Consider the following 27,284-nt stretch of genomic DNA (forward strand, 5'->3'; position numbering starts at 1 on the left):
CAGAGGGTCCAGGTGCGGCGGCGGCGGCAGCGCCTTTCTGCGGAGCCCGGCAGCCCCCGCCGCCGCCCGGCCCCGGTGCCCGCCCGCGAGCCGGGGCTGTGGAAGAGGAGGGAAGGGGGCTTCTGCAAAATTGATTTGAAAAGAGAAGCACCCAGACCTCACCTCTGTAAAAGGGGACAGGGGAGAAGGGAGGAAATATTTCCGCTTCAGCCAGGGGGAAAAATAAAAAATAAAAAAAAAAAAAAAAGAGGGGAAAAAAAGGAAAGCTCGGGTAGGATAAGCTCGGCCGAGGTGAGCTAGAATATTTAGCTAATGGATGTGGACTATGAAAGGAGACTTCATATTTCTCTCCGAGGAGTCTCTCCAGGTCCGCAGCCGAGAATACACACAGCAAACGTTGTGCTTGAATTATAGCTGAGGGTTTGCTTTATTTGAATTCACTGGTGTTTATTTAAGAAAGTGAATAAAGGTTTTGTGTAAACAGCCATTATTTCTGATGAGCGCTCAACAGCAATAAGAAGGGGGTGGTTTTTTTAGTCGAGATTGTGGCAAAAGTTGACATTTCGGAGATTGCAGTTTGTCTTGCCGACGCCAGGCAGTCCCGAGGCATGAACTGCAGGGAAAGCTGTGTGTGCCTGTGAGTGTGAAACGGCGATGCCGAGCGAACCGGGGTCTGAAAACAATTATTTTTTAAGACATCAGCTTAAGCCCGACATTAAAATAAAATAAAAATATTTTCCTAAGGAGCGGGGCCGGTCTCGCTCAGCTAACGAGGGAGGCGAACTCAGGTTTCGCTGCCACCGGCCCCGCGCTCGCGGGGGTCTGCCGGGGGGGGGGGGACACAACGCCGTACCCCCCACTAAAGGCCCCACCCCACCCCCCCCGCCGGGCGGGGCAGCGGCGAACCCCAACGCCGGCTCCTCGCCCGGCCCTTTTTGCTTAAAATATTGCGTCTGTTTGTTTAGTTGTATTACTGTGTTGGGTTTTTTTTTTCCTTCTAACGTGGCTGTTATTTCCGAGGCTGACTCGAGTCTCTTTGGAGACGGGAGGGTTTCGGTAAAAAATCAGGCGAGGAGAAAATAATCTCGTTGGACTTCTTAACGCAACTTCCGAGGGAAGGTGGGGGGTATCGATAAGCTGCTCCCCGGGAAGGAGCTCGGCAGGAGCCGGCTCTGACCAGCCCGGTTGCGCGTCTCCCCCGGTGTGGATGCTCGCAGGCAGGGCTGGCATGCCGGAACGGCACGGAGAGGCCTCCCGCTTCATTCTTAATCCGATTTCCCACACATGCCACCATTTCCCAGCAGAGAAACCTCTGCTCTCCGTGCGGCTGTGCGTATCGCTCCCGTTTCTTAAGTCTCCCGTACAACCTCTCGTTTGAAATATGCCCGAAAAATCTCTGCCCGACCCCCGGGAAGGAAAAGCGGAGCGGATGTGTGCCGGAGCGCCTGGCCTGGCCAGGGCCGTGGTGACCGGGCGCAGCTTCGGGGAAGCCCCCCCGGGCCCCTCCGAGGGGACCCCGGCCCTCGCCGAGCAGGGGGAGCCGCACCGACCCCGACCCCGCTGCGGCGGGTGTGTGCAGCCCAAGGGATTTGGGATCGGCTGGCACAGCTCTGAAGAGTCGAAACGGATTTGGGGGGGGGGTGGGGGGGAGTAGAGATACCGCCCGAAAAGCTGCAACCCCCTGTTTAAAGACCGTCGAGGAACGGTGGGCTCGGGCTTTTCGCCTGCAGAAATAACCAGCAACAAAAGCCTTTCGCGTTATCAGGCGATAATAAAGCAAACAAAAAAGGGGCACCCTCGGGCTTTTTTGGACCTGTTCTAAGAGGATGTTGCACGGCGCTACGAACAGGTCGATTTCGCCGACGAACGGCGATGGAGCTGCCCGCAGTCACGACACTGTCCCAACTTTTTGGTTTTTTTTCCCTCAGAAATTTAGCAATAACTGCAGCCTCGCAGGACCGGACAAATTCCCTTTCCTGTCGAGACGGGCACAGATCCCTTCATCCGCGCACCTTTCCCCAAATTCGTTTTGAGAGGGATTGCTCTACCTGCCCGAGGACCTGCGCAACGGGAGCAATGGGAGCAGATATAGATAGATATATTTTTATTTTTTTTTCCCCCTGTCGTTGGCGGAGAGGAAAAAACCCCAAAACCCTCCCGGCTCCTCCGCTTGGCCAGAGCAGCAGCCCGAGGTGCGCGAAGCCTCAAAGACCGGAGGAGGGGAGCGGAGGGGGAACAGGGAGGCAAAATCAGGCTCAGGGCGAAGGAATTTTTAGCCCAGCTCCTTCATTTGGATCTGAGCATCTTTCTTCGTAGCCTGAGTGCCGGCAGTGTTATTTTTCCCTTTTTGCCACGTTATCTTAAAAAGGTGCCATAAAGGCTCTGCCCTTGCTCTCTCCACGACCCGGGGTCCAGGCGGGCATTGCTCTCCCGTTATTTGGGGAGGCGGGGGGGGGGGGGGGGGGGGGGGCGAGGGGGAGCCAGCCCTACGCTTGGAAGAAGCGCAAATTCCTCTAACCCAAGGGAAGAGAAACTCTTCCCCGACGCGCTTTTCCTTTCTCATCTGACAAGAGGCATCTAAAACCCCTCTCTCCCGCCCGGGTTAGTCTTTCGGAAACAAAAACCAAGAAGGAAACAAAATCCTGCGTGTCCGTGAGCCGCGGTTCCGATAAACCACCGCGGTTTATCGGAAGAGAAACGGTCATGTTTCGCTGGACATCTGTCCGGCGGCTTCCCTTGCTCTGAGGGGAATTTATAACCCCTGCGCTGATGGGCGCAGCAGCGGCCCTGGGGACAGCCGCTTTCTGGGGCTGGGAGCGAACTGCAGGGCCCTCTCCGGGCCCCGAAAAGCCGTGACACCCCCCCCGTGTCCTCCCTGACAGAGTATTAAAGGCAGAACCAATTTACAGACCCCTTCCAGATCCTTCCCCCGATGCCTCCTGCCTCCCGGTCCCAGCAGGGCTCGGACGGGGACGGCCCCCCGGGACATCCTCCTGCCCGTCGTGACTCCGGTGGAGCCTCTGCCCGCTCGGTGACACCTTATTTACCGCTTCACCCGTCCCCTCTTGGCCCAGCAAGCCGGCCTCTTGGCTTGCCGTTTGCCCCAGATCCTTTTCCCCCAGGGCTTGCGGATGCTGTCGACATTTCCTACTCCATCACCTCCCTCAGGTGTTTGTTCCTGCCGGAGTCCCTCTGCTAGCAGGGGTGGCGCCGGGGTTTTGTCCTCCCCAGTAACCCCCCAGCCCCGGCGCAAGGGGATTCCTCGCCTGAGCCCTCAGGGAAGCAGCAGGCGAGGGCCAGGCCCTCGCCCGCCGCCGCGTCGCCGGAGGACACCGGCAATTTTTCGGTCCTTCGCCTGACTTCTCCGTCTCCTCTTTCTTTCTAACGGTGTCACGGGCTCGGCGCCCGTCGCCCCATCACGGGGGCTTCCTTTGCCTTCGCCCCGGGGAGGTTCAGGCCTCCCGCGGCCCCGCGCGTCTTTGAGGACAGAATTGCTCCCATTAGGGCCTGAGGCAGAAAACACGCTTCCCCCTGGGCAAGGAGAGAGGCTCCTCGCCGCTGCTTGGGAAGGGAAGAGGGGGAAACAGGCTAACTGAGAAGCGGCCCCCCCGTGTGTCGCCCGTGCCCCGGGAGCAGCGGAGCACCGAGCACCGCGGAGCTTCAGGTGTTCCCGACGAGCGAAGCTGAGGATGAACCCGAGCGGAGCATCCCGGCCTGGACCCCAAGGGAGCCCCGGCGGTGCTGCGCACCCCGCACGGCGCCCGGGGAGGGCACCCAGCCCCGCAGCACCCGCCGAGGGACGGGGAGAAGCCGCCGTTCCTTCCCCGCCGCCGCCCCGCCGCAGCCCTGCGGGGCTCCGCGCTCCCGATCCTGCGCTCGGCCTCCGCACCGCCCCCGCCCCGCGCATAGCGCCTGCGTGACGTCACAGCGCGGCACCCCCCCACACCCCCCCCGAGCCGCACAGACACGCCGTGACGTCACTACCTCCCCACCTCGCCTGTGAGGCTTGCGGAGGTGTACACGAAAATCAGGGTGACAGCAAAGCAACGCAACACACGCACACACCCCGCACCCCTAAACGGCCCCGCCGGGTCTTGGCAGAGCCCCCGAGAGTCGCGGGGAGTCGGACGGTCCAGTTCCGCCTTGCGTCAAAAAGCCAAAAGCCACGTCACAAGATACGTACGCATACGCGCGCCCGTGCGGGTCTCTCAACGTAACTGGCAACTTTCTCAGCGGGGGCACGATTTTGCGGAATCAAATCCCGTCCTTGTCATCGCCTCCATTAGAAAAGGAAGGGGGAAAGAATAAAAAATTTTAAAAAGACAAAAAAAACCCTCAAACTTAAAAAAGGCGAAGGCTGCGTCGGGAGGCTTTGAAGGTGAGGGGAGACAGTGGCTGCGAAGGAAGCGGGGGCAGCCTCACCAGCCCTCTCCCCCGGTCAACAGACTGACGTGGTTACAAACCATAGCAAACATTTTATTTACAGGAGATATATATATATATATTTATATATTTTGTCAGTGCAGTATTTCTTGGCCGGATTATTCGAAGCAACACGTTGCAACCAATGAGGACGTTGGCAAAATACTTCACATTGTAAATTGTTTGGGAGTTGGCGGGGGGTGGGGGGACGGGGGGAGGAAGAGAGGGATTTCGGAGCACGTTCTCTGAGTCCTTCGCTCGGATTTTCCTGGAGAGGACACGGGGCGGGAGACGGAGAATAAAATAAAATTAAAAAAAAAAAAAATAGAGAAATCCCGCTCTCCTGCGAGCAGCGTGAAGGGAGCGGCGGCCGCCTCACGCAGAGCCGTCCCGGGGACGGGGATCACTTCTCCATCCGTATCCCCGGCCCCTCGCCCCGGGCCGGGCCGGCCTATGGCCGCGGGCGGGAACGGGCCGGTGCCATCCCTGTGCCGTCCCGGTATCGTGCCGGTGTCGTGCCGCCCTTGCCGCGCTCCCGGGGCGGAGGAAGGGAGATAAATTATCGCGCAGGTCCCGGGCGCGGGCGCGGCGGGGCCGCCCCGTCTATAGGCCGCTCCGCGGGTCGGGGCTGGCGGCGGCGGCGGGCGGCGGCGGGGAGGGGAGGCCGGTGCTGCCGGAGGACTTGCCGAGCCCGGCGGCGGGCAGGCTCCGCTCGGCGCCCTCAGTCCGTTCCGTGTCGCTGGGGGTCATGTCGAGGGAATCGGCGTCGCTGCTGTCGCTGTCGCCCTCGGAGCGGCTGGGGCTGCGCTCGGGCTCCCCGGCGGCGGCGGGCGGCCCGCCGGCTCGCTGGCCCGCCGGCTCCGGCTCCGGTTCCGGCGGCGGCTCCTTGTCCTTCTGGGCCTGCGCTTCCTTGGAGTGCCGCCACTTCATCCGCCGGTTCTGGAACCAGACCTTCACCTGCGGCCGCGCCGCCCTTAGACGGGCGCCGCGGCCGCGCACCGCACCGCGCCGCACCGCGCCGCACCGCGCCGCCCGGCCCCAGCGCCTTCCAGAGGGGACGGGCAGCGCGGGGAGAAGAGGAGGCGGCATCCCCACCTCCTTCTGCCCCCACCCTTACGCGACATAAGGTGGCTGTATTTTATTTTTCCTTCTCCTTCTAGTGCGTGTGTTTAAATACCAAACGCCCCCCCCCCCTCCGTGTGTGTGTTGTTTTGGGGTTTTTTTTTGTCTCTCTCCTTCTACTTCTTCTTCCAGGAAACCAAATCTTGCTCAAGAAACCACAGCGTTATACAATTCTGTGCGCTGCGGGCCCTCAATAGCGGAATCATTACAGAGTGGCGTTTAATGATTCCGTTTGAAGAAGAGTTTTCGCTTCCCCCGAACTAAGGATTTCACAACGCGGAGAGAGATTTAGAAAAAAAAAAAAAAAAAGGACATTAAAAATAGTGTGTTCGCTTCTACTTCCTTTGACCTAAACTGCCTCCTGCAGCGAGTTGCACTTCAATAAAGCGCACGCTGATGGCCTGCCCCGGCCCCGCTCGGCCTGCAAGCTCCGCGGTGGCCAAAACAAAGGCGAAAGCTCCGCGCCGGGCCGCGGAACCTGCGCGTAGGAGATGCTCGGGGCCAGGCCTCGCTCCTCAGCCAGCCCCGCCAAAGATTAAGGAAGGGAAAATGCTTTGCAACCGCCTTCACCACCACCCTCCCTGGCACTCCCCCGGTATCCCTCTAAACTGGAAGTAAGATTTGAAATAAAACTGAAGCCGTTCTTACTTGAGCATCTGTCAGCCCCAGCATCGCCGCCAGTTGCTTTCTGTCTGGTTTGGTGACATATTTCTGGATTTCGAACCGTTTTTCTAAACCTTTCCTCTGCAGGTTGGAAAAAACAGCCCTGGACCAGGAGCGTTTCCTCTTGTACGTCTGGGGCAGCGTGTCCTTGGTTAAAACTGCGTACGGACCTGGCAGGGAGGGCGGGAGGGGAAGAGAAAGGGTGGGGGAGAGAGAGGGAGATGGCGTTATTAATATCGATGCCTGAAAGGGAGCCTTAAATTGATCAAAATAACAGCTGGACCGCGGTGTGCGGGGAAGGCCCGGGCCAGCGTGGCCCAGTCTGCTGGCCGGGCACAAGTCCTGTCAGCCTCTTCTTCCTCGGGCGAGGATGGAGCGGGTTTGCACCCGAATTTCTTCCTCTCCCCCCCCCCCGCCCCTTTTCTCTCGGCCCAGGTATTATTTTTGTACTAGATGGGATGATCCTCCGGGTCGGGCCCTAGCCGGCTCTTCCTCCCCCCCCACACGCAGACCGGCTTTTGCCCAAAATCTGATCCTCACTAGACAACATAAGCCCTGGCCTTTCCATAAGCGCCTGGCGAGTCCCTCCGGGAGGAGAGCGCCTGGGCTGGGGGGGGCTGCTCCAGGACGGAGGGCCCTGCGCCACGGGAGGGTCGACGAGGGACGAGCTGTACCTGGAAAAGTGTCTTGAAACTGGTGCTGAACTGAGCTCCTTGGGTTTGTGTTTAAGGGACCCAGAATAGCAGAGGCCTCGTTAATGGGGTCTAGAGACGCGAAGAACTGGCCGGCGGAAGGCTGCAAGTTGGGGAGATGAACCCCAGTTTGGCGGCTGGTAGTTAATAAGGAGGTCAGATCTGCGAGCACAGGAACAAGGAGAGCTCTGTTATACCGCGGTGGAAACCGACACCCCGGCACCCTCCGGGCGACGGGGCCAGGGCCGGGTGGAGCGGGTCCCCGGCCGGAGGGGCTGGAGCGGGGCCGGGGAGGGGGGGAACCGGGCAAGCTGCCTCCTCGCCCCGGGGGCTCTCCTCGGGAGAGGCGGCCGGGCCCCGGCAATCAGACATCCCTCCGGTATATTTATTCCCTCGGCCAGGATGTTTACACGCCGCGGGGGGAGATGGATTGCAGCGAAAGCCTTTAAAACCGGGCTGTGCCCCCTGAGGCAGAATCCTGGGCCCGCTCGGGGAAGCGGAGCCCGTTTCAGTCGCTATTTTTACGCTATCGCTATTTTTCCCAGAGGCGCAAGCCCTGCCGTGGACGGGGCTATTTTGGTGAGCGCTGTTAGAAACTCGAATTTATAACGCTTTTTTTAAAAATAAAACAAAACAAAACTCTTTTCTCGGCTAGATCGAAAAGTTTTCAAAGCGCGGGCACATTCGCTAGAAAAAAAAATAAAAATAAAAATAACAGAATAAATAAAAGAGCCCCGAGCGCGCTAACGTGGAAAGCGGACAAGCCAATTTCTCTACCTCTCAGCGTGTTGCCTTCCTTGACTTTGGGGTCAAACTCCGCCGACAAAATGCGGTCGATGCCGAATTTCAGGTCCTTGCTGGCGGGCGCCGGCGCCGAGCCGTGCGTGTGGCCCCCCGGCAGCCGGGCGGGGGCCGGGGCTCCTCCGCCGCCCCCCGCCGCCGCCGCCGCCGCCGCCACCGCGGGGGCCCGGTGCTGCGGGGGGCGGTGGTGGTGGTGGGAGTGGAAGGCGGCGGAGAGCGGCGAGAGGCGCGGCGGGAAGGCGGCGGCGGCGGCGGCGGGGGCGTCGGGGGCCACGACGGGCGTGGGCCGGAGCGGCGAGGCGGTGGCGTGGAAGGGGCCGCCGTGGTGGACGGCTCCCAAGGCCGGCGGCATGCCGGTGGCGGGGGCTCCCGGGAGGCTGTCGGCGGGTCCTCCCGCCGCCTCGCCGCCGGCGTGGAGGATGTCGGCGATGCAGAAGGACGGCTTCTTGGCCGCCGCGGCGTCCAGCGGGAAACAGCCGGCGGCTGCCGGCCCCGATGCCGAGCAATACGCCGCTGACCACAAGCTGAAGTTGGAGGCGTAGAAAGGAGCCAGCCCGGCCGTGTACATCCTCGCCCGGGGGAGGAGGAGGAGGAGGAGGAGGAGGAGGGGGACGCGCCGCTCCGCAGCTCCGCAGCTCAGCTCCCGGGTACGCGCCGCGGAGCTGCCCGCTGCCCCCCGAGCATGGGGAGGGATGGCCGGGGCGAGAGGCGGCTGGCGGAGCACTTGCCGGAGGGGGCAAAAGGGGAGGGAGAAAAAAAAGAAAAAAAAAAAAAAAAACCAAAAAAGAAAAAAAAAAAAAGGAAAGAAAGACAAAAAAAAAAAAAAGAACAAATAAAGAAAAAGTCCCCAAAACCCACGGCGAGACGGAGAGAGCGAGCGGGCGAGGAGCGCAGCGGCGCAAACAAAACAAACCCAAACCAAACCCCCTTTCCTCGCACTGGGGGATTAAAAAAAAAAAAAGTAAAAAAAAAAAAAAAGAAAAGGAAAGAAAGAAAAAATTAAATAATAAAATATCCACCCCTCCCCAAAACTTTCTCTAGCAGCCACACTCCCGGCTGCCGAAAGCAGCATTCGTTCCCTCCCCACGCCCAATCCGTGATCCGCGGGGCCGGGCAGCACCGCCCGCCGACACGCCCACGCAGGACCGGGTCGCGGGTACGGGCCACCGCGCCGCCAGCGCGCAGTTGCGCGCTGGCGGCGCGGTGGCCCGTACCCGCGACCCGGCCCGGTTTGCCCCACAAGGTACCGACCCCCCCCCCCCCCCCCCCCCCCAAACAACCCCCACCTCCTTAAATTCCTCCGTCGACTTTGACACCCCCTCTTCCCTCCGCCTCCCAAAATCAACGCGAGGGCGCTGCGCTCGCCGCCGCGATTTCCAAACGTTTTGAAAGAAACGCGCAGGAAACCCCCCCCCCCCCCCCCTTCCCCAACGGAGGCAGCTCCGTCCCCTTGGAAATGATTCCCAAGGAAATGCGTTTCCTTCCCGGATAAATGAGGCTGGGAGAGTCTGGAAGAAAATGAGCCTACGCTCATGCACGCAACATATGTATTTGTGTGAGCTCTGGGCTATTCTGGGCCCAGGACACGTTGGATCCTGCATTATCAGCGACTAATTAATTAATCGTATTTTCTCGGCAATGTAATTTTATAGATTTTTACCGTGTTCTCCAGCCCGGCGGCTGCGGCCGCTTCCACACCAATTTCACCTTAAAGACCAGTTTGTAATTTTGCAAACCTTTGACAACGGAATTACCCCCCCCCCTTTTTTTTTTTTTAGAATGCAATCATAAACTATATTCGCTGCAATATTTTAGGGACAAATTTATTACAGCGTCTTCTGGTCTTTTTTTTTTTCCCCTCCCTTCTAACATCCACATTTGTCCCGACCTGACTGTGGAAAAAAAACCAAAAACGGTTATTTAATTTTGGTTTTCATACACATAAACCAGTCGCTGCCGTTTTGAGCAGGCTCCCGGGTCGGACGATTGCAGGTTTAGTTTGGTTTTGTTTCAAAAAATTATTATTTTATTATATATTTTTTTTTTCAAATAACTTCCCAGATTCTGAAGGTTTTCGGGGAATCGCCAAGAAAGGCAAACTATTTTTCTTTCGCCAGGTATGGAGACGTGGCTTCTGTGTGAATATTGAAACCACCTGCGGGCGGGCGGGAGCGAACGCCTGCCTTAGGCTGCGCCCGGGAAAAGGTGAGGCTGGTTCCCCGGGAAAAGCCGAGGCACCGCTTTGCTTCGCTTCGCTTCTCATTAACGAGACGAAACCGAAAAAAAAAAAATAAAATAAAATAAAAGACGGGTCTGGCTTGCCAAGATATGTCCGAAAACCGAAGGCGGCAAAAGAAAGGGTTGATGAGGTTGGAACTTTTCCTGCTTCGACAGCGGAAAGCCCCTTTTCCTGGTATCCCCCCCTCCCTCCTTCACTCCCCCCCAACTCCCCATCTGACCCCAGCGCCAGCCCCTTGCTCTCTCTCAAACCGGATCAAACGACTCCGGTTCCTCCGGCGTTTCCACCGCCGGGCAGAGCCGCGCATCAGCCCGCCCGAGGGAAGGGCAACGAAGTCTGCTCTGCCCGCTCCATCGCCCCCCGCAACCCCCTGCCTGCAATTATTACCCTAATTGCCGCCCTCCTTGTACCACCCCGGGGCTGCTCGCCAGGCAGTCAGTGAAAAAAAAAAAAACAACCCAACCAACCAACCAAACCCCAAAACATGGTGTTTTTAATGTATTTTTAGGAGCTTATTCCAACGCTCGGCTCGCCCCGCTGCCGCGCAGCGCCCGACGATGGGCAGCAGCGGAGAGAAGCGCCGGTTTGCGGGGACCACGGGCGGCCCCGAGGCGGGGGGCGGCGGCGGCTGCGCTGCCCTGCCCGGGAAGTCGCCGGTGCCGCGCAGAGATGCGCGCCTTCCGCGCTGCCATCCCGCGGGCACGCCACCAACCCGAAAAGAAGCACTTAAACGCTTCGCACTGAAGCGCTTGAGCCCCGGGCTGGGCCTCGGGAGGGCGAGGGGAGCGGGGAGCCCCAACCGCGGGGGCAGGTGCCTTCCCCGTATCGCCCTCGCCTCCGCAGCGCTGCGCCCCCGCGCATCCGCCGCCGGCCAAACCAGGAGCACCTGCCTTCCCCGCCCCAGGCCGCTCCTTCTCCCGGGGGACAGGGCTGTCCCCTCTCCCCAAAGGCCTCCGCGGGCCTCCCCGCCCGCGCACCTTCCTCCCCGGCGGCCGCGGAGGAGGAACGGGGGCTGCGCGGCCGCGCTGGCCGGGGGAGGCGGCAGCCCCTCCTCCCCGCGCAAGGAGGGAGAAGGCTGCAGGAAACCCGGGGCTCGCTGCCGTCCAGGTCATCTCCTGTTTTTTGAGAGGTTTCAACTCGGACTAAATGAGCGGATGTGCCTGCGAGATTTGTCCCAAAATAGAAGCGGCTTTAGTATTTTAGGATACAGCAGAAATCCTTATTTCTTCCGGAGAAAAACTTCATAATGAGCGCGAGCACTTCCCTTTTCAATATTTGTGCAACTTTATCTCGACCAGCAAGTTGCTTTGGTGACGCAAATCCGCCCTTGTGCATTGCAACTACAAAAATAAATGCAAGGAAATCAATTCCCTTCTAGCAATGAAAACATAAATATACAGCTGCGACTTTCCCCTTTAATCTTGCTTTCCGAGGGACTCGAGAAGGAGGCGAATGAACTGTGCAGGCAGGAGCGATGCTTTTTTTTTTCCCTTTTTTTTTTTTTTTTTTGAGGAATGGAATCTCGATGGACTTCCCCCCCCCCCGCCCCCCTTCTTTCCCGAGGCCGACAAGGGAGGTGGAAAAAAAACTTATTCGAGTTCTTACGAGGGGAAAATAGAAGGGCTAACCCCGAGGTGATACAGCCCCCCATCCCCAGTCGGAGCATCCCCCGCCTGCCTGCGCCCCACGGGGAGGACGGGCCGCTCTTTGGGCTGTCCCTGCCCCCTTGCAGCTCCCCGTCCCCGCGTAGGTCGAGCCCACGGACCCACCGGGGTGCTCGCAGCCAGAGCCCCCCGCACCCGGCCCGGCCTGGCCCCAAAGCCCGTTCTCTGTCGCCACCTTCCGGGTGGGCCGGATCCCTCCCCCCCACTCAACCCAAGGCAACCCCTGGGACGTGCTTTTCCCCTCCAAATTCCCCCCGCTCCGGGGTCCGTGCGAGTAGGGGGCAAGCAAATTCGGGGAGCCAAGCGCAAAAAAGAAAAAAAAGAAAGACCCCCAAACCCCCCTACACTACACCCCACAAAGCCAGTGGTTGCAGGGCGGGCAGGAGCGTTTTAGCAGATGGCCGGGGGGTTTCTCCCGGTGCTCCCCCAGCAGCGAGGCTGCCAAATCTGCCCCCAGGCCGAGCCATCCCCCCTCTTCACCCCCAAATCCCCCAGGATCCACAGCTGGAGGCCGGCCGCAGGTGTGCGCCGCAAGGCTGGTTGGGCTTCCCTCAGCTGATCGCAGGCCTGGGGTCTGAAATGCGGAGGAGAAGCGCAGGCGCTGCGGGCAGGAACTGCCCAGAACCCCCAGTGAATTAAGTGACTAAGCTGGTCAACTCCTTGACGTTTCCTTTCTATTGTTCCACGCGTTATTTCGTCGAATACCTGTGTCAGTAAGCAACCACTCGTGTTATGTCATGTGCTGAGCCTGAGTGAAAGGCGCCTGAAAACAGGCAGGATCCAGGTTTCCGTGCAGTCGGGCAGGATTTCAAGTCTCCTGCGGGTGCATTTGCACTAGTGTTTGGAGTTTGGGTCAGAGTGGGTCAGGAGGGAATCACCCGATCCTCATCACTTGCAGCATCACAGAGAGGTCTCAGGGTGCACAAGCAGGAATCCCTGGTGCGAATTGAGTCCGCAGGGCGTGCTAAACTTACTCTGAAGCAAAAATCCCTCTGAAATGCCTACGTTGTAGCTGTTTGAAAACTCCATGGGGTTTTCTGCATGTGATCAGCCCCAAGAATTGTCCGTACGCTGTAGCAGAGTAGGTCCCACCCAACAGGTCCGTATGACACAGCAGATCAAAACGCGAGGCCCCCAGCTCCAGGGCCAGCACACCAGCCACTGAGCTGGAGACTTGTTCTCACACTTGCACGTCTGCACTCTCTCGTCTTTCTTTCAACCGCTGGTCTGATGAAATGCATCAGGTTATTGAAGCTGACGCGTTTCAACCTGAGAGAATTTTTGCATTCTCCCAAATGCTGTGTAGTCCCTCAATTCCTCTCAGGCAGAAGGGAAACCTGGAAACACGCGTTCCCCCGTGCCCTTGAGTGCCTGGCTTAGAGGTGTGGGATGTGGGGGGGCATCACATCTCTGCACAGCCATGGGATGTGGAAGGGGATGAACTTTCCTTCCTTTTTTTTTTCTTTTTTTTCCCCTTTTTTTCCCTTTTTTCCCCCTCTTTTTATTTTTCATGAAAATTGCAGATACATAAATCGTAAAGAAGGATCAGGATAATAAATAGCAGTTGGAAAGAAGCACCTCTCGGCAGCCCCGGGAAAGGAGGCTGCGTTCTGAGGAGCAGCAGGGTCAGGACGGTCCCTTGCTCGGGGGTTTCCTATGGGTTAGAGCAGGCAGATCCTGCCCACTGTGCTGCCTTTCCCGAAGCCCATTTTCAGGCATCTGATGCTGTTCGGGGAGCTGGGCACTGTAAGCCTGCAATGCTGTAAGGGTTTAAGCTGCTCGAAGTTGAAGTGCCAGTCTCCCACACTCGCTCCATCCCTGCCTGCCTCTTCCCATCCCCGGAGATGTCAAAGAAAATTAGAAATAGAAAATCAACTCTGCCAGTAAGAAAAGTTTTTTTCCTGTCATAGTTCCCCAAACTAACTTCTTTATCACGTGGCCAGCCAGGGTGAGGGAGCTGGGGGAAACACGCATTTGGGGAGGGGGTGGTGGCAGGACCGCGGCGACCCTCTTCTAGTCTGTTAATTTAAGTGGTCACCTGTTAATTTAAGTGCTGCCTCTTGGAGCTACTTCCTGCAGTCTGAAATGGGTCCTTCTCACACGGAAAGAGCCTGAGTTTGCTTTCATTTCCATCGGCATCAGTGATTTCATAGGTTGCTCCACCTTTACATTGTGATCGGACCGTAATCTGCTTGCAGAGGGAGTTATCATGCATCTGGCTGCGATTTTCCAGGCCACACCACCAGAGAGGTCTGCAGAGAGCTGGTCTGCAATTAACCCCCCCGGTAGCTGATTAAAGGTGACGTGAAGCACTGACCCCCTGCTCTAACGCGCCAATGAGAGAAGCATTTGCACGCACACGCCGGGTTCAGTTTGCACAGTGCGTGGCAACCGAAAACAAGCATCATCACATAGAACGAAGGCGATTCGACTCTCAGCGCACAAGGCTCATCCATGGGTATTTCCTAAACCTGTCAGGAGAGTGTAATTACAGCTTTTTGTTGGTCTGAGACCCAAAGGGGCAGCTCCTTAACTGAGGCAAATCGCTGCTGTTGAGAACAGGCTCAGGACGTCCCAGTGTGAGCGATGTATTTAGGTGCAAGCACAGCTGGAAACGGAACAGGGAATTTTTTTATACCCATAGCAGGTCATCACCCCCACGGTTTGGTCATGGCAGCCCCATTCATTTCTACAAAACCAAGGCGATGCTTTAGGCCCACTGCCCCTCCAGCAGCAGTACATTAAAGTCACTGCACAGAAAAGCCGTTCAATACCGAAGAAGGAAATACTAATAACTACCTAATAAAAGTTTTAGTAAGAAACAGTTTCCTCCTTCTTGCCAACAGCGGTCAAAAATGTGGAGAAGCTGGAAATAAAGCTATCAGAATGCAGCCGTATAAAAGGCAAAAATCAACCCCTCAAGGAAGTCAAGTTTCTAGAACAAAATTACTCTGTAAAACTCATCTGGATTTGAGAACAGTTATTGTTTTTCTTCCAACCCTCCTTTCATGCTCTAAGTGGACTTAAACGCAGTAGGTACACATCAGTCCAGCTTTAAAACCAGCTCTTTCCTTGCTATGAGCACATATAAAATCCCAGCAGAATAATGCCATCACGGCCCTTAAAAAAAATCCCGTTTTAACCCTTTTTGCCGAAGCGAGATGCTTTCTGGCGGATGCCAAATGGAAGTGCCAGACAGGGAAGTTTTACGGTCCAATAAACAAGCACGCCAAATTATATGCATGTACAAAGCACCCTCCGGACCTGCTTCCCTCACTGGAACCGGATCTGCCCTCAAATAAAGTCCAGCCATTGCGTCTCAGCTCCATGGGCGGCTCACTGCTTCCCTATGCCAGGCTCCACCAGGTTTTGGAAGACCCAGGTTCCCCTCCCTGCGGGAGAGCCGGGAGGGAGGGTGGGGAGGTGCTCTCGGAGCTGAGGAGCTGGGGGGGTAAGGTATCCCCTTCCCAGCTGCGGGTCTGGGATGCTGCCTACAGCAATAGCCGTTCCTCCGCGTCTCCGGCAAATGGAAACAAAAACAGAGGAGGTGCAGTCAGCGGAGCAACGCAGCACACAGGGGAAGCCATTTCCTACTGATACCTCTAACACATCATTTTCTATCTCAGGGCCTGGGATCTGGTTACCCTTATCTTAGCCAAAAGACTGTACCGGTCATAAAATGTATTTTGCTTTTATTTCTTCTAGAAAACTTTATCATGAGATTTTGATTATCTGTCCTGCAGCAGTGAATTCCAAAGGTTCATTATCTCCCATGCCCGCATTCACTGTCCTTATTTTTTTTCCTTCTAATTTCTCAGTAAGCTCTTTGCAGCATCCATTCACCCGAGAACTGCGAAATGGAGAGGAAAAGGCAAGGCTGACCTGTTTTTCCTTTCATTTGTCACCGTGTCTAACCCAAATGTTTACCCTTGCCCCCCCCGAGATGTATAAACTCTTTTCCAAGCCAAGACATTCTCTATTTCCCAGCGAAGCAATTCACTTCATTTTGAGGCCGCGCTGAACGGTAATACGCATCTCAACACGTTGCAAGTCTCAGCCTAATTTTGCAGGGAATAAAGACATCGAAGACAGTCTCATTACTGCGATCTTTCCCAAACACTAACGGAGTAGCACCCTCTAGCGCAAGCTGACAATAAAATCCGCAATAACAACAACCCCCCTGGGTCAAATTCAGTCTGGGTGCATCGCCACTGCAACCGCCGGGGATGAGCTCAGCCACAAGGCTTTTCCCTTCTGCGCTCCAAAGCTTTCCCAGGTTTCCTCTGCTAGGACCCTCACGGACGCTTTGGGCACACGTCGGATGCTGAACGTTGCCCGGGTCTCTGTCGGACCCAGGCGGCAGCGTCGCCCGCAGGCAAGCGGCATCAGCTCGCCATCGTGTCATGCGCCTTTCATTCCTCTGGGATGCTGCTGCCCAAGAAAGCCTGGAAGTAAGGAATGTTCCTTGCCAGAATTCTGCCCTCACGTGTTGGGTATTTTGAGACCCGCAAGTGGGATCCTACCTGGTTTGAAAGGACCGGGGGCAAAAAGGAGGGCAAAAAAGGGGTCGGCTGATGCAGGGAGGGGGCTGAGGCCGGGGCTGGGCTGCGGGCAGCGGGGCTGGGATGCGGAGGGGGGACTGGGACTGTCTCATGGAGAAAAGCGCTGGTTTCTGGGCGAGTTGGGGACCAACCCGGTGTGAAAGCTGAGGCTGAGGGTGCTGCGGTGTTGTATTACTTCTGGTGCACCTTTTCTCTCATTACTAGCAATTTCCATAGGTTCCATCAGATTTATTGTTGTCAAGAGGAAGGCGAACAAGAAAACGGCACCATTTTGGCAGACCCTGGGTAGGGTGGGGTTGGCGAGGGGGAGCCGGATCATTCCTGGATGCCATCGGCCACAACGGGGAGGTGAGTTAACTGTGTCCCACGCAAAATCCCATTGCCCCAGCGCACATCTAGGGGTTTTATGAAAACACAGAGATCCCCTCTCCCGCTCTAAACATAACACTGAGTAAATGGCTACTCAAGATTTTGTAAAAATTTAAAAAAAAAAAACAAACAACCCTGCTTAAACCAGAGGTGGAAATTTTGTCTAAGGTTTCAAGGCTCGGCCTTCCTTTCGTTACGAACTAGAAGGGAGCTGTGGGCACTTAAGGCGGGGAAGGAGAATAAATCCCTCAGGATTAGGCCCAGGCGATGCTGAGGTTCGGGAGCCAGCCTGTGCCCCCACAAGCACGGGGGGGTGAGCATTCGCCCCGGGCACGCGTGGCTCCTCCCGGGGCAAATACCAAAGCGGCGCAGAGGCTGCGAAGCCAAAAGCCTGGGAAAAGCAGGCGAGGAGGCACCGGGGCTAATGAGCTACGCGGCCGTTTCACCTACCTCTAATGCTTCTGCTTTTTAATGTACCGGGCACATGTCGCGTTCCAGCCGCGGCTTCAGTGTTACGTGTAGGGAAATGTAGGGAATGATGCTTTTTTTCCTCGAGAAGGGATAAGTAATGGCCGGGGCTGCGATTTGGTTTTGGGGCGGGAGTGCTATTTTTAGGTCGATGCCGAGGAGTCCTAGGGTGAGGTTGGACCAGGCGGGCAAGGGGGTGGAGGTGGCCCAAAGCCATCCCGGTGCTCTCCGAACGCGAGGCTGCGCTGGGGAGGAAGCAGGAGGGAGCGGAGGGAGGTTGGACCCCTTCCCTCGCCCAGCCCGGGGCAGCCGCGGGGGGGACCCTGCGGGAAACAGGGCAGCAGCGCGTTGCCCCTGGGCTGTAGCGATGCTCCAATCTTCTGGAGCAGCCCTTCGCCTCCATCCCCGTTCCCTACCATGTCTGGGAGCCTCTGCACGGCGGCTGGATACGGCCCTGCTGGGCTGGGAAGGGGGATATCTTACAACAGCCACGAAAACCCGTAGGGTCGGAAAGAAGAAACGGCTCTCTACCTTCTCCATCTCCACACTGTATTTTACTATTCTCTTCAAATGAAGCAAACATCATTATTTCCCATTAGGTGTTCCCGGGGCAAGAGTATTTCATTGAAAAATGGCTCTTTAATGCTAATGGGAATTATACTCCTAGCGTGATTTATATTAATAAGGCATGTGCAGTTCCTTAGTACATTCAGACCCAGATGGGAAATGGGATTTTTTTTTTTTTTTTTTGTCCTTCCACACAACATCTGATGAAGTGCTCCAAGCATACAATTTAACAAGCTATTCTCCTCTGGCCTTACAGATGAAAAATAGTCCGTTGTGTCAACTCCTCAGATGCCTATTTTTACACCTTCTGTTTGTTCTTAGTTTGACGTTGTTAATCACGGTCCCACCAAAGGCCCATTGTTCAGCTCTTCAAGAAGAATGTTGTTATATTGACTGTTTGTGCGTCAGCCCAGCTCTCTCTGGAGCTGCACTTGGATGAAATTAGATAATTTCCATTAGGAGAACAGGCATTATTAGTCCCCAATGCCAAATTGAAAATAGAGCCAAGATTACTATTTCTGGCCGTGTTCACCTCAGGAAGGAACCTTCTCAGCTTTAATGGGATTTTGCTATTGTTGGTTGCCTTCTGTTTGACACCGGGCCAGCAGGGTTGAAAATTGTTTAGAAAGCTGCATGAAATATAATAGAGCCCAAGCCATTTGCTGCAGCACATTCCAACGCAATGTTTATTTTGAAAAAAAAAAAAAAAAAAAAAGAGGAAAAAAAATTATTGTCCTTGGCAGAAAAAAAAAAATCCCACTAACTCAACTCTCAGAACATATGCTTCTTGTTGCTGTTGTGCTTTCAAAACGCGCTGCCAGGATTGGCGCGCTACATACAGAAGTGATAAATCTAATATTACTTGTAATGATCTACAGGATTTGTAGAAGCAGATTACCGGCACAGGGGGGTGACTCAATGACAGAAAAACAAGGTGAGGGATGACACCAGGTCAGGTCCAAAGGAGAAAGTCAAGTCCCACGTTTGTCAGTAAAATGTGCGTCTTCACTCTGCTGCACGTGTGGCTCAGTTTTCCCATCTGTAAAATGGGTCCAAGCACACGTCTCTACCACATGAAGAGATGAGGAGGACAAGTGCTCCCCAGACTTTGCCTTCGTGGCTGCTGGGGGGGTCTTCTGAGCCAGACTCAGCCCCTCCATGGCCCTGCACAGCCCTGCCTGTCCCACCGCCTGCCTTCCCCAGCAGTGTCAGGGCTCTGCTGCCACTGGTATGGTTTGGAGGGCAGCTCTCCTTTCTCCCCTTCGTTGTGCCCCTCACCGTCACCTCACCCAAACACCTCGCCTGCATCTCAGGATGCTAATCCTTGACATCCAGCGTGAGAGTGGGGATGGCGGGCTGAACTCTTGCTCAGCCCCGCATTCCCCACGGGTCTCTTTCTGCTCCACATAGTACTGTTTTGTTCTCTGAATGCCGTCTTAAAATAATTACTAATGAAAGCAGAGTTGACTTTGGAGCGAAAGTTTCCGGTTCCTTGGCATTTCCAACGTGTAAGCTATCTAAGGGTACTGAAATGCAGGACATTTTTTGGATGAGATCAGAATCCAAAAACACATTTTTCCTCCAGGCCCCTTCAGAGCCAGACCCACCTTTACCGCACTTTACCTCTCGTCTATTCAAGCCCATAAGAAGCTGAGCAAATAGAACAAAGTTACCCATCTTTGGAAAAACAAATAGAGCAAGCAATCTTCGAAGCCTTCAGACGAGGATCCACGCAACAATGCCGGTGTTATCCCTGGGCAGTAAACCAGAGCGCTCCTCTGTTTATATTAACCTAGTGTTTACTTCTATTTTAACCAACAAACATTGACTGATTACAGTGTCTCGGCTCGAAACCATCCGCCAAATAATTAAAAATACAATTAGTCTAAAAGAAAAAAAACCACGGCGGACGGCAGCTGACATGTTTCCTCCACACAAAGCTGCCACCCGCCTGCACGGAGGTGCTCCAATGCGGCCAAAGCAAAGCAGTGATTGCTCCCAGCAAAATCAACACCTGAGCCCCTACCTAGACCCAGAGCATCGGCCACCCCCGGCACCTGCCCCTGCGGAGGTTCTCATGGAGCTGAGCTGTGGGGTTCAGGTCAAATTTGGCAGGTCCTGAGGGGGGGACACAACCCCTTACTGTGTTGTTTGTCTCCCAGATCAGCTATCCGGTGGCACTGGCAATTCTGGGGGAGGTCAGGTCTCAAGCTGATTCCGGGGCCATCCCCACTCAGAACATCCTTTGGCATTCACCTGAGACAGGAGAGGTTTTGGGTGGGCTGTGGGAGAAGATGGTGCCCCTTCACCATGAGGTTTGGCAGCCAGGCTCCCCCAGGAGTTTTCCTCAGTCCCTTTCTCTCCCCACCACCCCAAGTTTCAGGAAAGCACTGTGCCACCACGCAGGTCCCCCACCGGTTTCACAGACTAGTGGGAAACTGGTCCAATGTGACCTGTGGTGGAAAGTTACCCCCAGCAGCTTGCAGAGGCACATGTGTCCTCCAAATCCCATCCTAATTGCCACCCCCAGCTGTAAGGCCCTTGGTATTTGGACACATCAGGGTGACGTTTATGGGTCTCAGATGGAAGTATCCAGACAATGCTCAGGTCCCTGTTGTCACCCCTCAATAAACTTAGGAGCGGACTCAATGAGCAAAACGTTTAGAAAGTGTAGGTTAGACAGAAGATAATCTGTGTTTACAAGGCTGAGGAAGCTCATCTGCACCCTGGCTGTCTCTTCACATAGAGCATTTGTCTTCTCACCGACCTTTTTATTTTTTTCTTCATGCTGTGAAATGTTCATTGTCTCCTGCTAAGGAAAGTTTGATAAGGATCTTGCTGAGAGTGGCTTTTAGGAAAACCCATTGCTCCGAAAAGGAACCAACCATTGTAGAGCCAGCACTTCAAAGTTAGAGCAGTATCTTGTTTTTTTGTACCAAATAAATAAATAAAATGAAGATGAACAATGTGTTTCCATTTAAGGGGGAGTGTGGGAAAATCCAGGTCTCATCAGACTGGGAAGCGGAGTGGTATATGCTGACTAAGAGACTGGAAATAGCGCGGCTGTCAATGGAAGTAATTCAGGGTTGAATAATCACGTCGAGCAGTCAACATCAGATGGGAACCATGGCCCCAAACCTGTTCATTTGAAACCATCGGGATTCACATGAGAAAACATGCGTTGGCTCCGCGTGTTGCTTGTGGTTTCAGGGGAAGCTCAGGGCTGGGCTCTCCCCGCTGCCGAGCAGACAGGAGAACGCAGTCACCCAGACATCCACCACAGAGCTACGCTTCCAGCACGGGAGGCCACGCGGGTTGCATGTGCTGCATTATATTGCGACCGAAGATGGTGCCAGCCCTTGCAAAACCCCTCTCCTTGGCTTCAGACACCTCCGTGTGGGAGCTCACTGCCTTGCCGTTCAACCTAATTGTCTCTTCAGCACTTTTTGTCTTTGGGACCAAGGTCCTGGATTACAGCAGGTCTGCAGGTCACTACCTTTGCCTCCACTAAGGCATTTTCCACTCTTCACCTGTGGCCAACACGTGCCCAGGCTCAGTTGGGTGCCTCAGGTCTAAGAGAAGTGCAGGTTGTGTCCAGCATGACCCATCATCAGGATGGCAGTGATGATGGGACGCCAGTCCTTGCCTGTTCCCTCCTCCTTGTGTTTGCACCCCAAATGGTGGTGGGGGTGGCTCAGATGCAGGCCGTGGGCACCTGTGCCATGGCCCCATCCTGTGTCACCAGTGCCCCCAGTTCAGCCCAGACACCAGGGATGGTCCAAGTGTCCCTCAATGTTTTCTTTTATGGATAATTACCCCCCCTTTTTTTTTTTTTCCTTCACTGTTGACGAAGGGAGAAAAGAGCAGGAGAGATCCCATCCTTTGGTGCTGTGGGACTTGGTACTGTTTTAATAATAATAACAACAAAATATTGAAAAGGAAAAAAAAGAATTGCAGCATATCGGCATGTTTTTAAGGTTGGTGGGAAAAAAAAGACCTTCTAGTCCCAGTGGTATCAGCGAGGAAAACGTCCATTGGATTCTAGTTTTAAAAAAAAAAAAAAAAGTACATCTGAGTCATGCAGAAAGTGCTCGGCTTGGGTAATGTGTGGTTACTGGAGCGCTCGGCGAGGGGGAAGGGAAACAAGCGCCCGGCCCAGAGCCTCATCATAGCCTTACGAAAATTAACACATCTGTGAAGCTGTGTTCCCTAACGAGGAGGGTGCTGCTTGCCCAGGGGGAGAGGGAAGCAGGAGGAGAGGAGGAGGAGGAGGAGGAGGAGGAGGGATGTTCCACTTCCATCTCACTCCAAACTTGCTAAATTCGGCTCTTCGTTTGCTGAAGAGAAGAATTAGAAATCACACTCCACCTGGCAAGATAGTTTTTCCTCTCGTCATCAAAGGCTGGAAAATGGGTGTCTGTGCTGCAGGAATTTTTCTGAATAGGTGATGACAGTTACCGCTTTATTCCTTTTTTCCAGTATTTTATGGAGATTTAAGTGAGTCCTCCAATCCGTACCCGCAAGAAAGCCCTCTTTCCGAAGGTGGGATCAAGCAGAGACCCTCCATACCTGCGGGGAGAAGGTGCTGAGTACAAATACATTCACATGTACGTACACACGCGGGCAAAGGGCAGCACCGCAGCAGAGAGCCCACTGCACCGCACAGACGCTCCGCTGGGAGGATGGAGCCGGGGTGGTGAAAGGGAAGGAAAGGATTCAGGTATTTCACTCTTTTCCAGAAAGGAGCTTCTTCGAAGGTAGGGAAAACCAAATAGACACAGCAGGGGAGGAGGGACCTGTCTGCGTTACTGGTTTGACTGGATTACAGCAGATCCCCGCTGTGGATTGCGCTCTGCTCTCTTGCCATGGCTCCGCTCTGCCTTCTCTGGCTGAAACGACAGTAATGCCAGGACCGATCTCTCCTCTTGGAGATGCTCTGGAGATGCCACCCACCACCTTGCTCCAGAGAGCCGGAAAACCTAAGCGGAGGGGAGAAAAGCAGCCCCCACCGCTGGGCTCCATGCCCTGAGCCCAGGGCAGCCCGCCAGCTCCTTCCAGCCGGCATTCGTTTCTTCCCAGGGCATGTTCCTGTGATTTAGACCCAACCGTAACATTGCTTTCAGTTTGATGGTTAAATAAAAGTCCGGATTCCCCTGAAGTCGTGTTAGGAGCCCATCCCTCGGGTTCAAGGCTTTCTGCTGGTGTTTTAATCCACCCCCAGCTACAAGGGAGCAGGGATTTCTCTTGCTTCTTCACCAAAAACATCCCATTTTTCAGGTTTTTCCAGTAAAACTGGAAAGTGTCCGTGTTAAATGCTGTTGAGAGAGAAACCTTTAATTTTTATCAGCAGTTCCCAAGGACATGCATTTTTCTCAACTGTTCTATGGACAGGATATGTGAATGAGAAAGATACGGGTTTTAATCACTATCCTTCAGCTGGGCCAGGTGGAAGGAAGATGTTTTTTCTGTGGCTTAAACGAAGGCCTTATTTCCAAAAGAAGTTAGTGATAGTGGCTGCTGAACTAGAGACAACACAATGGGCTCCATCATTAAGGATCTGGGTCCTCCAGCTTCCTGAAACATCAAACCTTTAGGGTGTGACGAAATGAATGACCCCCAAATGGAACCAGACAGAATCACGGTCCCCTTAAAAACAAACTGGCAAAACCAAATAAACGGGCGAGGTTTTGCCTGTCACCCACATGCAGGCCTACGAAGGTCCAGATCCAGCTTTACAAGCCCCAGAATGAACACGACTAGAATTTCACATCGGAGCCATCTCTCCAAACATGCTGCAAATCCCTTCGCAAAGAGAAACACTTCATAATCCTTCTATTCGTGTCTGTCCCTCTAAATTTAAACACGCATTTAAAAAATAAATAGGGCATGGGTGATGTGCAGGAACAGCTTGCTGCTTCTCTTTTTTTATTTTTTTAAATCAATAAAACAGCCTTAAAGAGGCCCCCTTGAACGAGTTCTGTTCATTTATTTTTCTTGGAAACTTCCAGTCTCCTTAACTCCTTTTAGACACACAAGAGGTGAATGATTAAGTTGAAACTATTATCTTTGCAGAGAACATCTCTGCTGGCTGCTGGCCAAGCGGAGAGGAAAAGTGAAATGAAATAAACACGCCGGAGCTATTGTGTCCCCGACCGGTCCCTGCGGCGAGGTGCTGGGAAGCTGGGAAGCTGGAAGGCGGAGTTGAAAGGAGGTCCCTGGGTGGGGACTGTTAATGAGGCAGGGCACATTCTGGGAGAACGTTTTTCTGGCCAGAAATAAGAGCGTATGAGTAACTTAACGTGAGACGAAGTCCGCCCTCATATAAACAGGTGCCACTCGGTGCTGCAGGGCGCTGGTGGCCACTCCTGCCAACTGTGGCTGCCAGCCTTGTCCTGCCACAGACAAGCCATTGACCTCCTGTCCTCTGCCACCTCCCCAGGACATGAAAGCAAACCCTTTGCCAGCAAAAAGGGCATGAAATGGACATGAGTCAGCCATGTGCACTCGCAGCCCAGAAAGCCAGCTATACCCTGGGCTGCATCCCCAGCAGTGTGGCCAGCAGGGCGAGGGAGGGGATTCTGCCCCTCTGCTCTGCTCTGGGGAGACCCCACCTGGAGTGCTGCATCCAGCTCTGGAGCCACCAACATAAGAAGGACATGGACATGCTGGAGTGAGTCCAGAGGAGGCCACAAAAATGATCGGAGGGTTGGAGCACCTCTGCTATGAGGACAGGCTGAGAGAATTGGAGAAGAGGAAGCTCCAGGGACACTTTATAGCCCCTTCCAGTACCTAAAGGGGGCCTACAGGAGAGATGGGGAGGGACTCTTGATCAGGGAGTGGAGCGATAGGATGAGGGGTAACGGTTTTAAACTGAAAGAGGGGAGATTTAGATTAGATATTACGAAGAAATTGTTTGCTCTGAGGGTGGTGAGACGCTGGCCCAGGTTGCCCAGAGAAGCTGTGGCTGCCCCATCCCTGGAGGTGTTCAAGGCCAGGCTGGATGGGGCTTTGAGCAGCCTGGTCTGGTGGGAGGTGTCCCTGCCCATGGCAGGACGTTGGAACTATGCGATCTTCAAGGTCCCTTCCAACCCAAACCATTCTGTAAGAATTAAAGTCTTGTGCATAAAGAGATGTGCATCCTCAGGGCCTGACTCCTGGGGCTGCAGCAGTTGTGGTTACTGCTCTGAGCCTCCGAGGCTGGGGTGTAGCTCGAGGACAGCACCGAGGCACTGCTGCGTTGGCACCGAGGAAGCTCAGAGACACATCCAGCTGTTGGTGCAGGAAGACACAAGCAGTGGGCCTGCAGCTGCCTGGGGGGACAGTTCACAACCCCGAGGTCACCCACTGACGCCAGACCCCTCGAGGAAGGGGCTGTGCCAAGGGGCCAGTGGTCAGCTGGACTGCTAGCCTCGGCACGGGCATAGAGGGACATCAAATGTGACAACTCACTGGGCTTATCCTTACAAAAAGCCTGGGCAAGTGAGCATCTAGAAAGGTCACAAACACACTTACTCTCATACAGCTGCATCTGATTCAGCAGAAATTACATGACATCCTGAAAACGAGGTGATTTAAAAGTCTCTATTTCCAGACTTTAGACTATGTAATTAACTTGGCTTCAAGAGAAACGTGAGATGTAAAATACTTACTGATTTACTACTCCTAAGGAATTACAAGCAGCACTTCAATATCTTGCTCAGGACAGAGACACCAGTACGCCAGCAGACAGAGCAGTGGGATTCTCACAGGCAGTTACACAGGATGCACATATTGAAGCTGCGTGGAAAAATGTGTCTTTCTTACTAATTTCATTTGAAAAAGTGCCTTGAAGGTATTGCAAACTGTCCCTGGGCCTGACTAAGTCAAGGAAAAGCTTGAAATGATCACCATAGGCTCATGTGTCCCACGTACCAGTTGACTTGCTTTGGAATCACCCCACTGGATTACTAAAAAAACAAAATAAATAAAAAAGAAGAAAAGAAAGAAAAGGCCAGAAGTAACATTTACGTCACAAGTCACATCTGCTCCTGTAATTACTTTCCTGTTGGCTGTTTTCAGTGGCGAAAGGAAACCCGACAGAACTGGTAACCAACAATGGATTACAATCCACCTCCTTGAAATCTCAGCTTTTTCTGAAGGGGGGGAAAAAATGGTAGCGCACAGCTGATCCTCAGCGTGTTGCCATGAGGACAACAGAAAAATGAAATGCTTGGCTTTGAGACCGCGTTTACAGCTCACCATTTCCTTTTCTAAAGGAAAGCTTAGAAAAACCTCCCCTGCGAACTTCCTACATGTGTATGTAGCCCCCCACGGCACGACGATGCCCAAGTCACCTGCCAGGCTCAGCTGCTGCAGGAGAAGAAAACTCACGCGAACCTAACGGCTTGTCGAGGTTTAATCATCAAGCCCCACGTAATCAAAAGACAAACAGTCCAGCAGCAATAGCGGCGATGCCACACGTGTACGGAACAACGGCGTGGCAGCCAGGACATGCTGTTTAAGTGTGGGTCACTTAGAAAAGCGCAGAAACCCTGGCAGACCACAGTAAAAGGAGAGAATCAAAATTTAGCGTAGCGCGAGTCATTGCCAAAGAAAACACGCAACGCGCACAAAGCGTCTGCGAGACGAGAACGGGTGGGTTTTCTGCAAGAGTGAAAATGGGGGGTGACGCAAAGATCCTTTGTACTATAGGCTTTAGCTTGGATCAGCTAATAGATAACTTCCTTTGCCTTCTCCAGAGCAGAAGGAACAAGAGGCAGCATCTGTTCGCTGCCTCACCAGAGACAGGATTTTCTTTGTTTGGATTTGAGACCGTGATAGGTAAACCCTAAAGCACTTCAGTGCTGAGGCACAGAAAATCCTTATCCCATTACTGCTGCTGCGTATCCTGGAGGTTGTATCATCTTTCCAGCCTGGATGCCCTCCTGGTGCTGCAGCAGTGTGTTTGGACACCAGATGCTCTGCGGAGATGTCCCGAGCAGGGCTGAGCTTGTCCTGGGCTTGCTCAGCCCCTTGCCTTGCTGCTGCCGCAGCAGTGATTTACCTCTGCACGCAGGAAAAAGGTTTCTTTTCGTTCCCTGCACAGCGGGCACCACTCAGGTTTTATATTTTTAATTTTTTTTGATGGCGTTTGGTCCCAGTGGCGGTGGGCACCACATCCCTCGCAGGCTCAGCCTGCCAGGAGGAAGCTTTGGCTGCATCCCCGCATCAGCTGTTGGGAGCGAGCGGCGGTGACTTTCCCAAGCAGATGGAAAAATGCTCTGCCAGGAACACTGGATGCAGACGTTCAGTGTGACTTTTAGCACCAAGTCTATGGGGACTGATCTCTGTGCTACGCCTGTCAAGCCCAGAGCACCAGTCCCATTTCATTCATCTTCATTTTCTTCCTTTTCTTAAAGCAAATCTAAAAATTATTCCAAAACTATAGTTTTAACAGACATACAATAAATCAGACGTCTCGTAAGGGGAGAACGCTGCTGCTGCCCGAGCCAAACGCATTCCCCTATTTCCTGGCCGAGGATGGTGACCATCAGGACAAGCATTATGTTTCGGCTTTGCTTGGGCCTGAAGTCAGCGGCCGGCGAGAGGGTCTCCATCTGGAGTCATTTTGTAGTGCTAGAACGGTTCTCCTCCAGCGGCAGCCACCGCCTGCTAATATAAAAATACTTGGGAGAAAAAGCAATACGTTTTATTAGGTTGGTAGGAGGAAAAAAAA

The 27,284-nt window shown here is 54.3% G+C and overlaps 2 protein-coding genes across 4 annotated transcripts in view; both read right to left on the bottom strand.

Annotated features, from left to right (window-relative positions):
* Nucleotides 1-4,526: 4,526 nt before the first annotated feature.
* On the bottom strand, nt 4,527-8,606 carry HLX (H2.0 like homeobox). Of its 3 annotated transcripts, none has more exons than XM_063330960.1 (4): nt 7,677-8,587; nt 6,882-7,061; nt 6,193-6,377; nt 4,527-5,379 (listed from the first exon to the last, which is right to left on the bottom strand). In XM_063330960.1, the coding sequence occupies exons 1-4, from the start codon at nt 8,266-8,268 to the stop codon at nt 5,026-5,028; spliced, it is 1,311 nt and encodes a 436-aa protein (XP_063187030.1). In that variant the 5' UTR covers nt 8,269-8,587; the 3' UTR covers nt 4,527-5,025. The 3 variants fall into 3 exon arrangements, with proteins under 3 accessions (XP_063187030.1, XP_063187031.1, XP_063187033.1); XM_063330963.1 differs by lacking the exon at nt 4,527-5,379 and adding an exon at nt 5,396-5,804 and having other exon boundaries at nt 7,677-8,606; XM_063330961.1 differs by lacking the exon at nt 6,882-7,061 and having other exon boundaries at nt 7,677-8,588.
* A 9,660-nt stretch (nt 8,607-18,266) lies between these two features.
* The window catches only part of LOC134512673 (mitochondrial amidoxime reducing component 2-like), a 40,387-nt gene continuing 31,369 nt past the window's right edge, over nt 18,267-27,284 (bottom strand). Inside the window, exons 11-12 of the mRNA XM_063328249.1 lie at nt 25,219-27,234; nt 18,267-22,884 (exon numbers count right to left, since the gene is read on the bottom strand). The gene's annotated coding sequence lies outside the window, so the exon portion shown is untranslated. The remainder of the gene's footprint in view (nt 22,885-25,218; nt 27,235-27,284) is intronic.

Source organism: Chroicocephalus ridibundus, chromosome 3 (genome assembly GCF_963924245.1).
Source record: "Chroicocephalus ridibundus chromosome 3, bChrRid1.1, whole genome shotgun sequence".
Taxonomy (NCBI): Eukaryota; Metazoa; Chordata; class Aves; order Charadriiformes; family Laridae; genus Chroicocephalus; species Chroicocephalus ridibundus.

Bases quoted from the DNA above. Each gene is read 5' to 3' on its own strand.
- HLX (XM_063330960.1), bottom strand. From the start codon at position 8,268: ATGTACACGGCCGGGCTGGCTCCTTTCTACGCCTCCAACTTCAGCTTG. The intron at 7,062-7,676 runs GTAGAGAAATTG...CTGTGCTCGCAG, and splicing joins GGAAGGCAACACGCTGAGAG to ATCTGACCTCCTTATTAACT. The intron at 6,378-6,881 runs GTACAGCTCGTC...CCTCCCTGCCAG, and splicing joins GTTTCAAGACACTTTTCCAG to GTCCGTACGCAGTTTTAACC.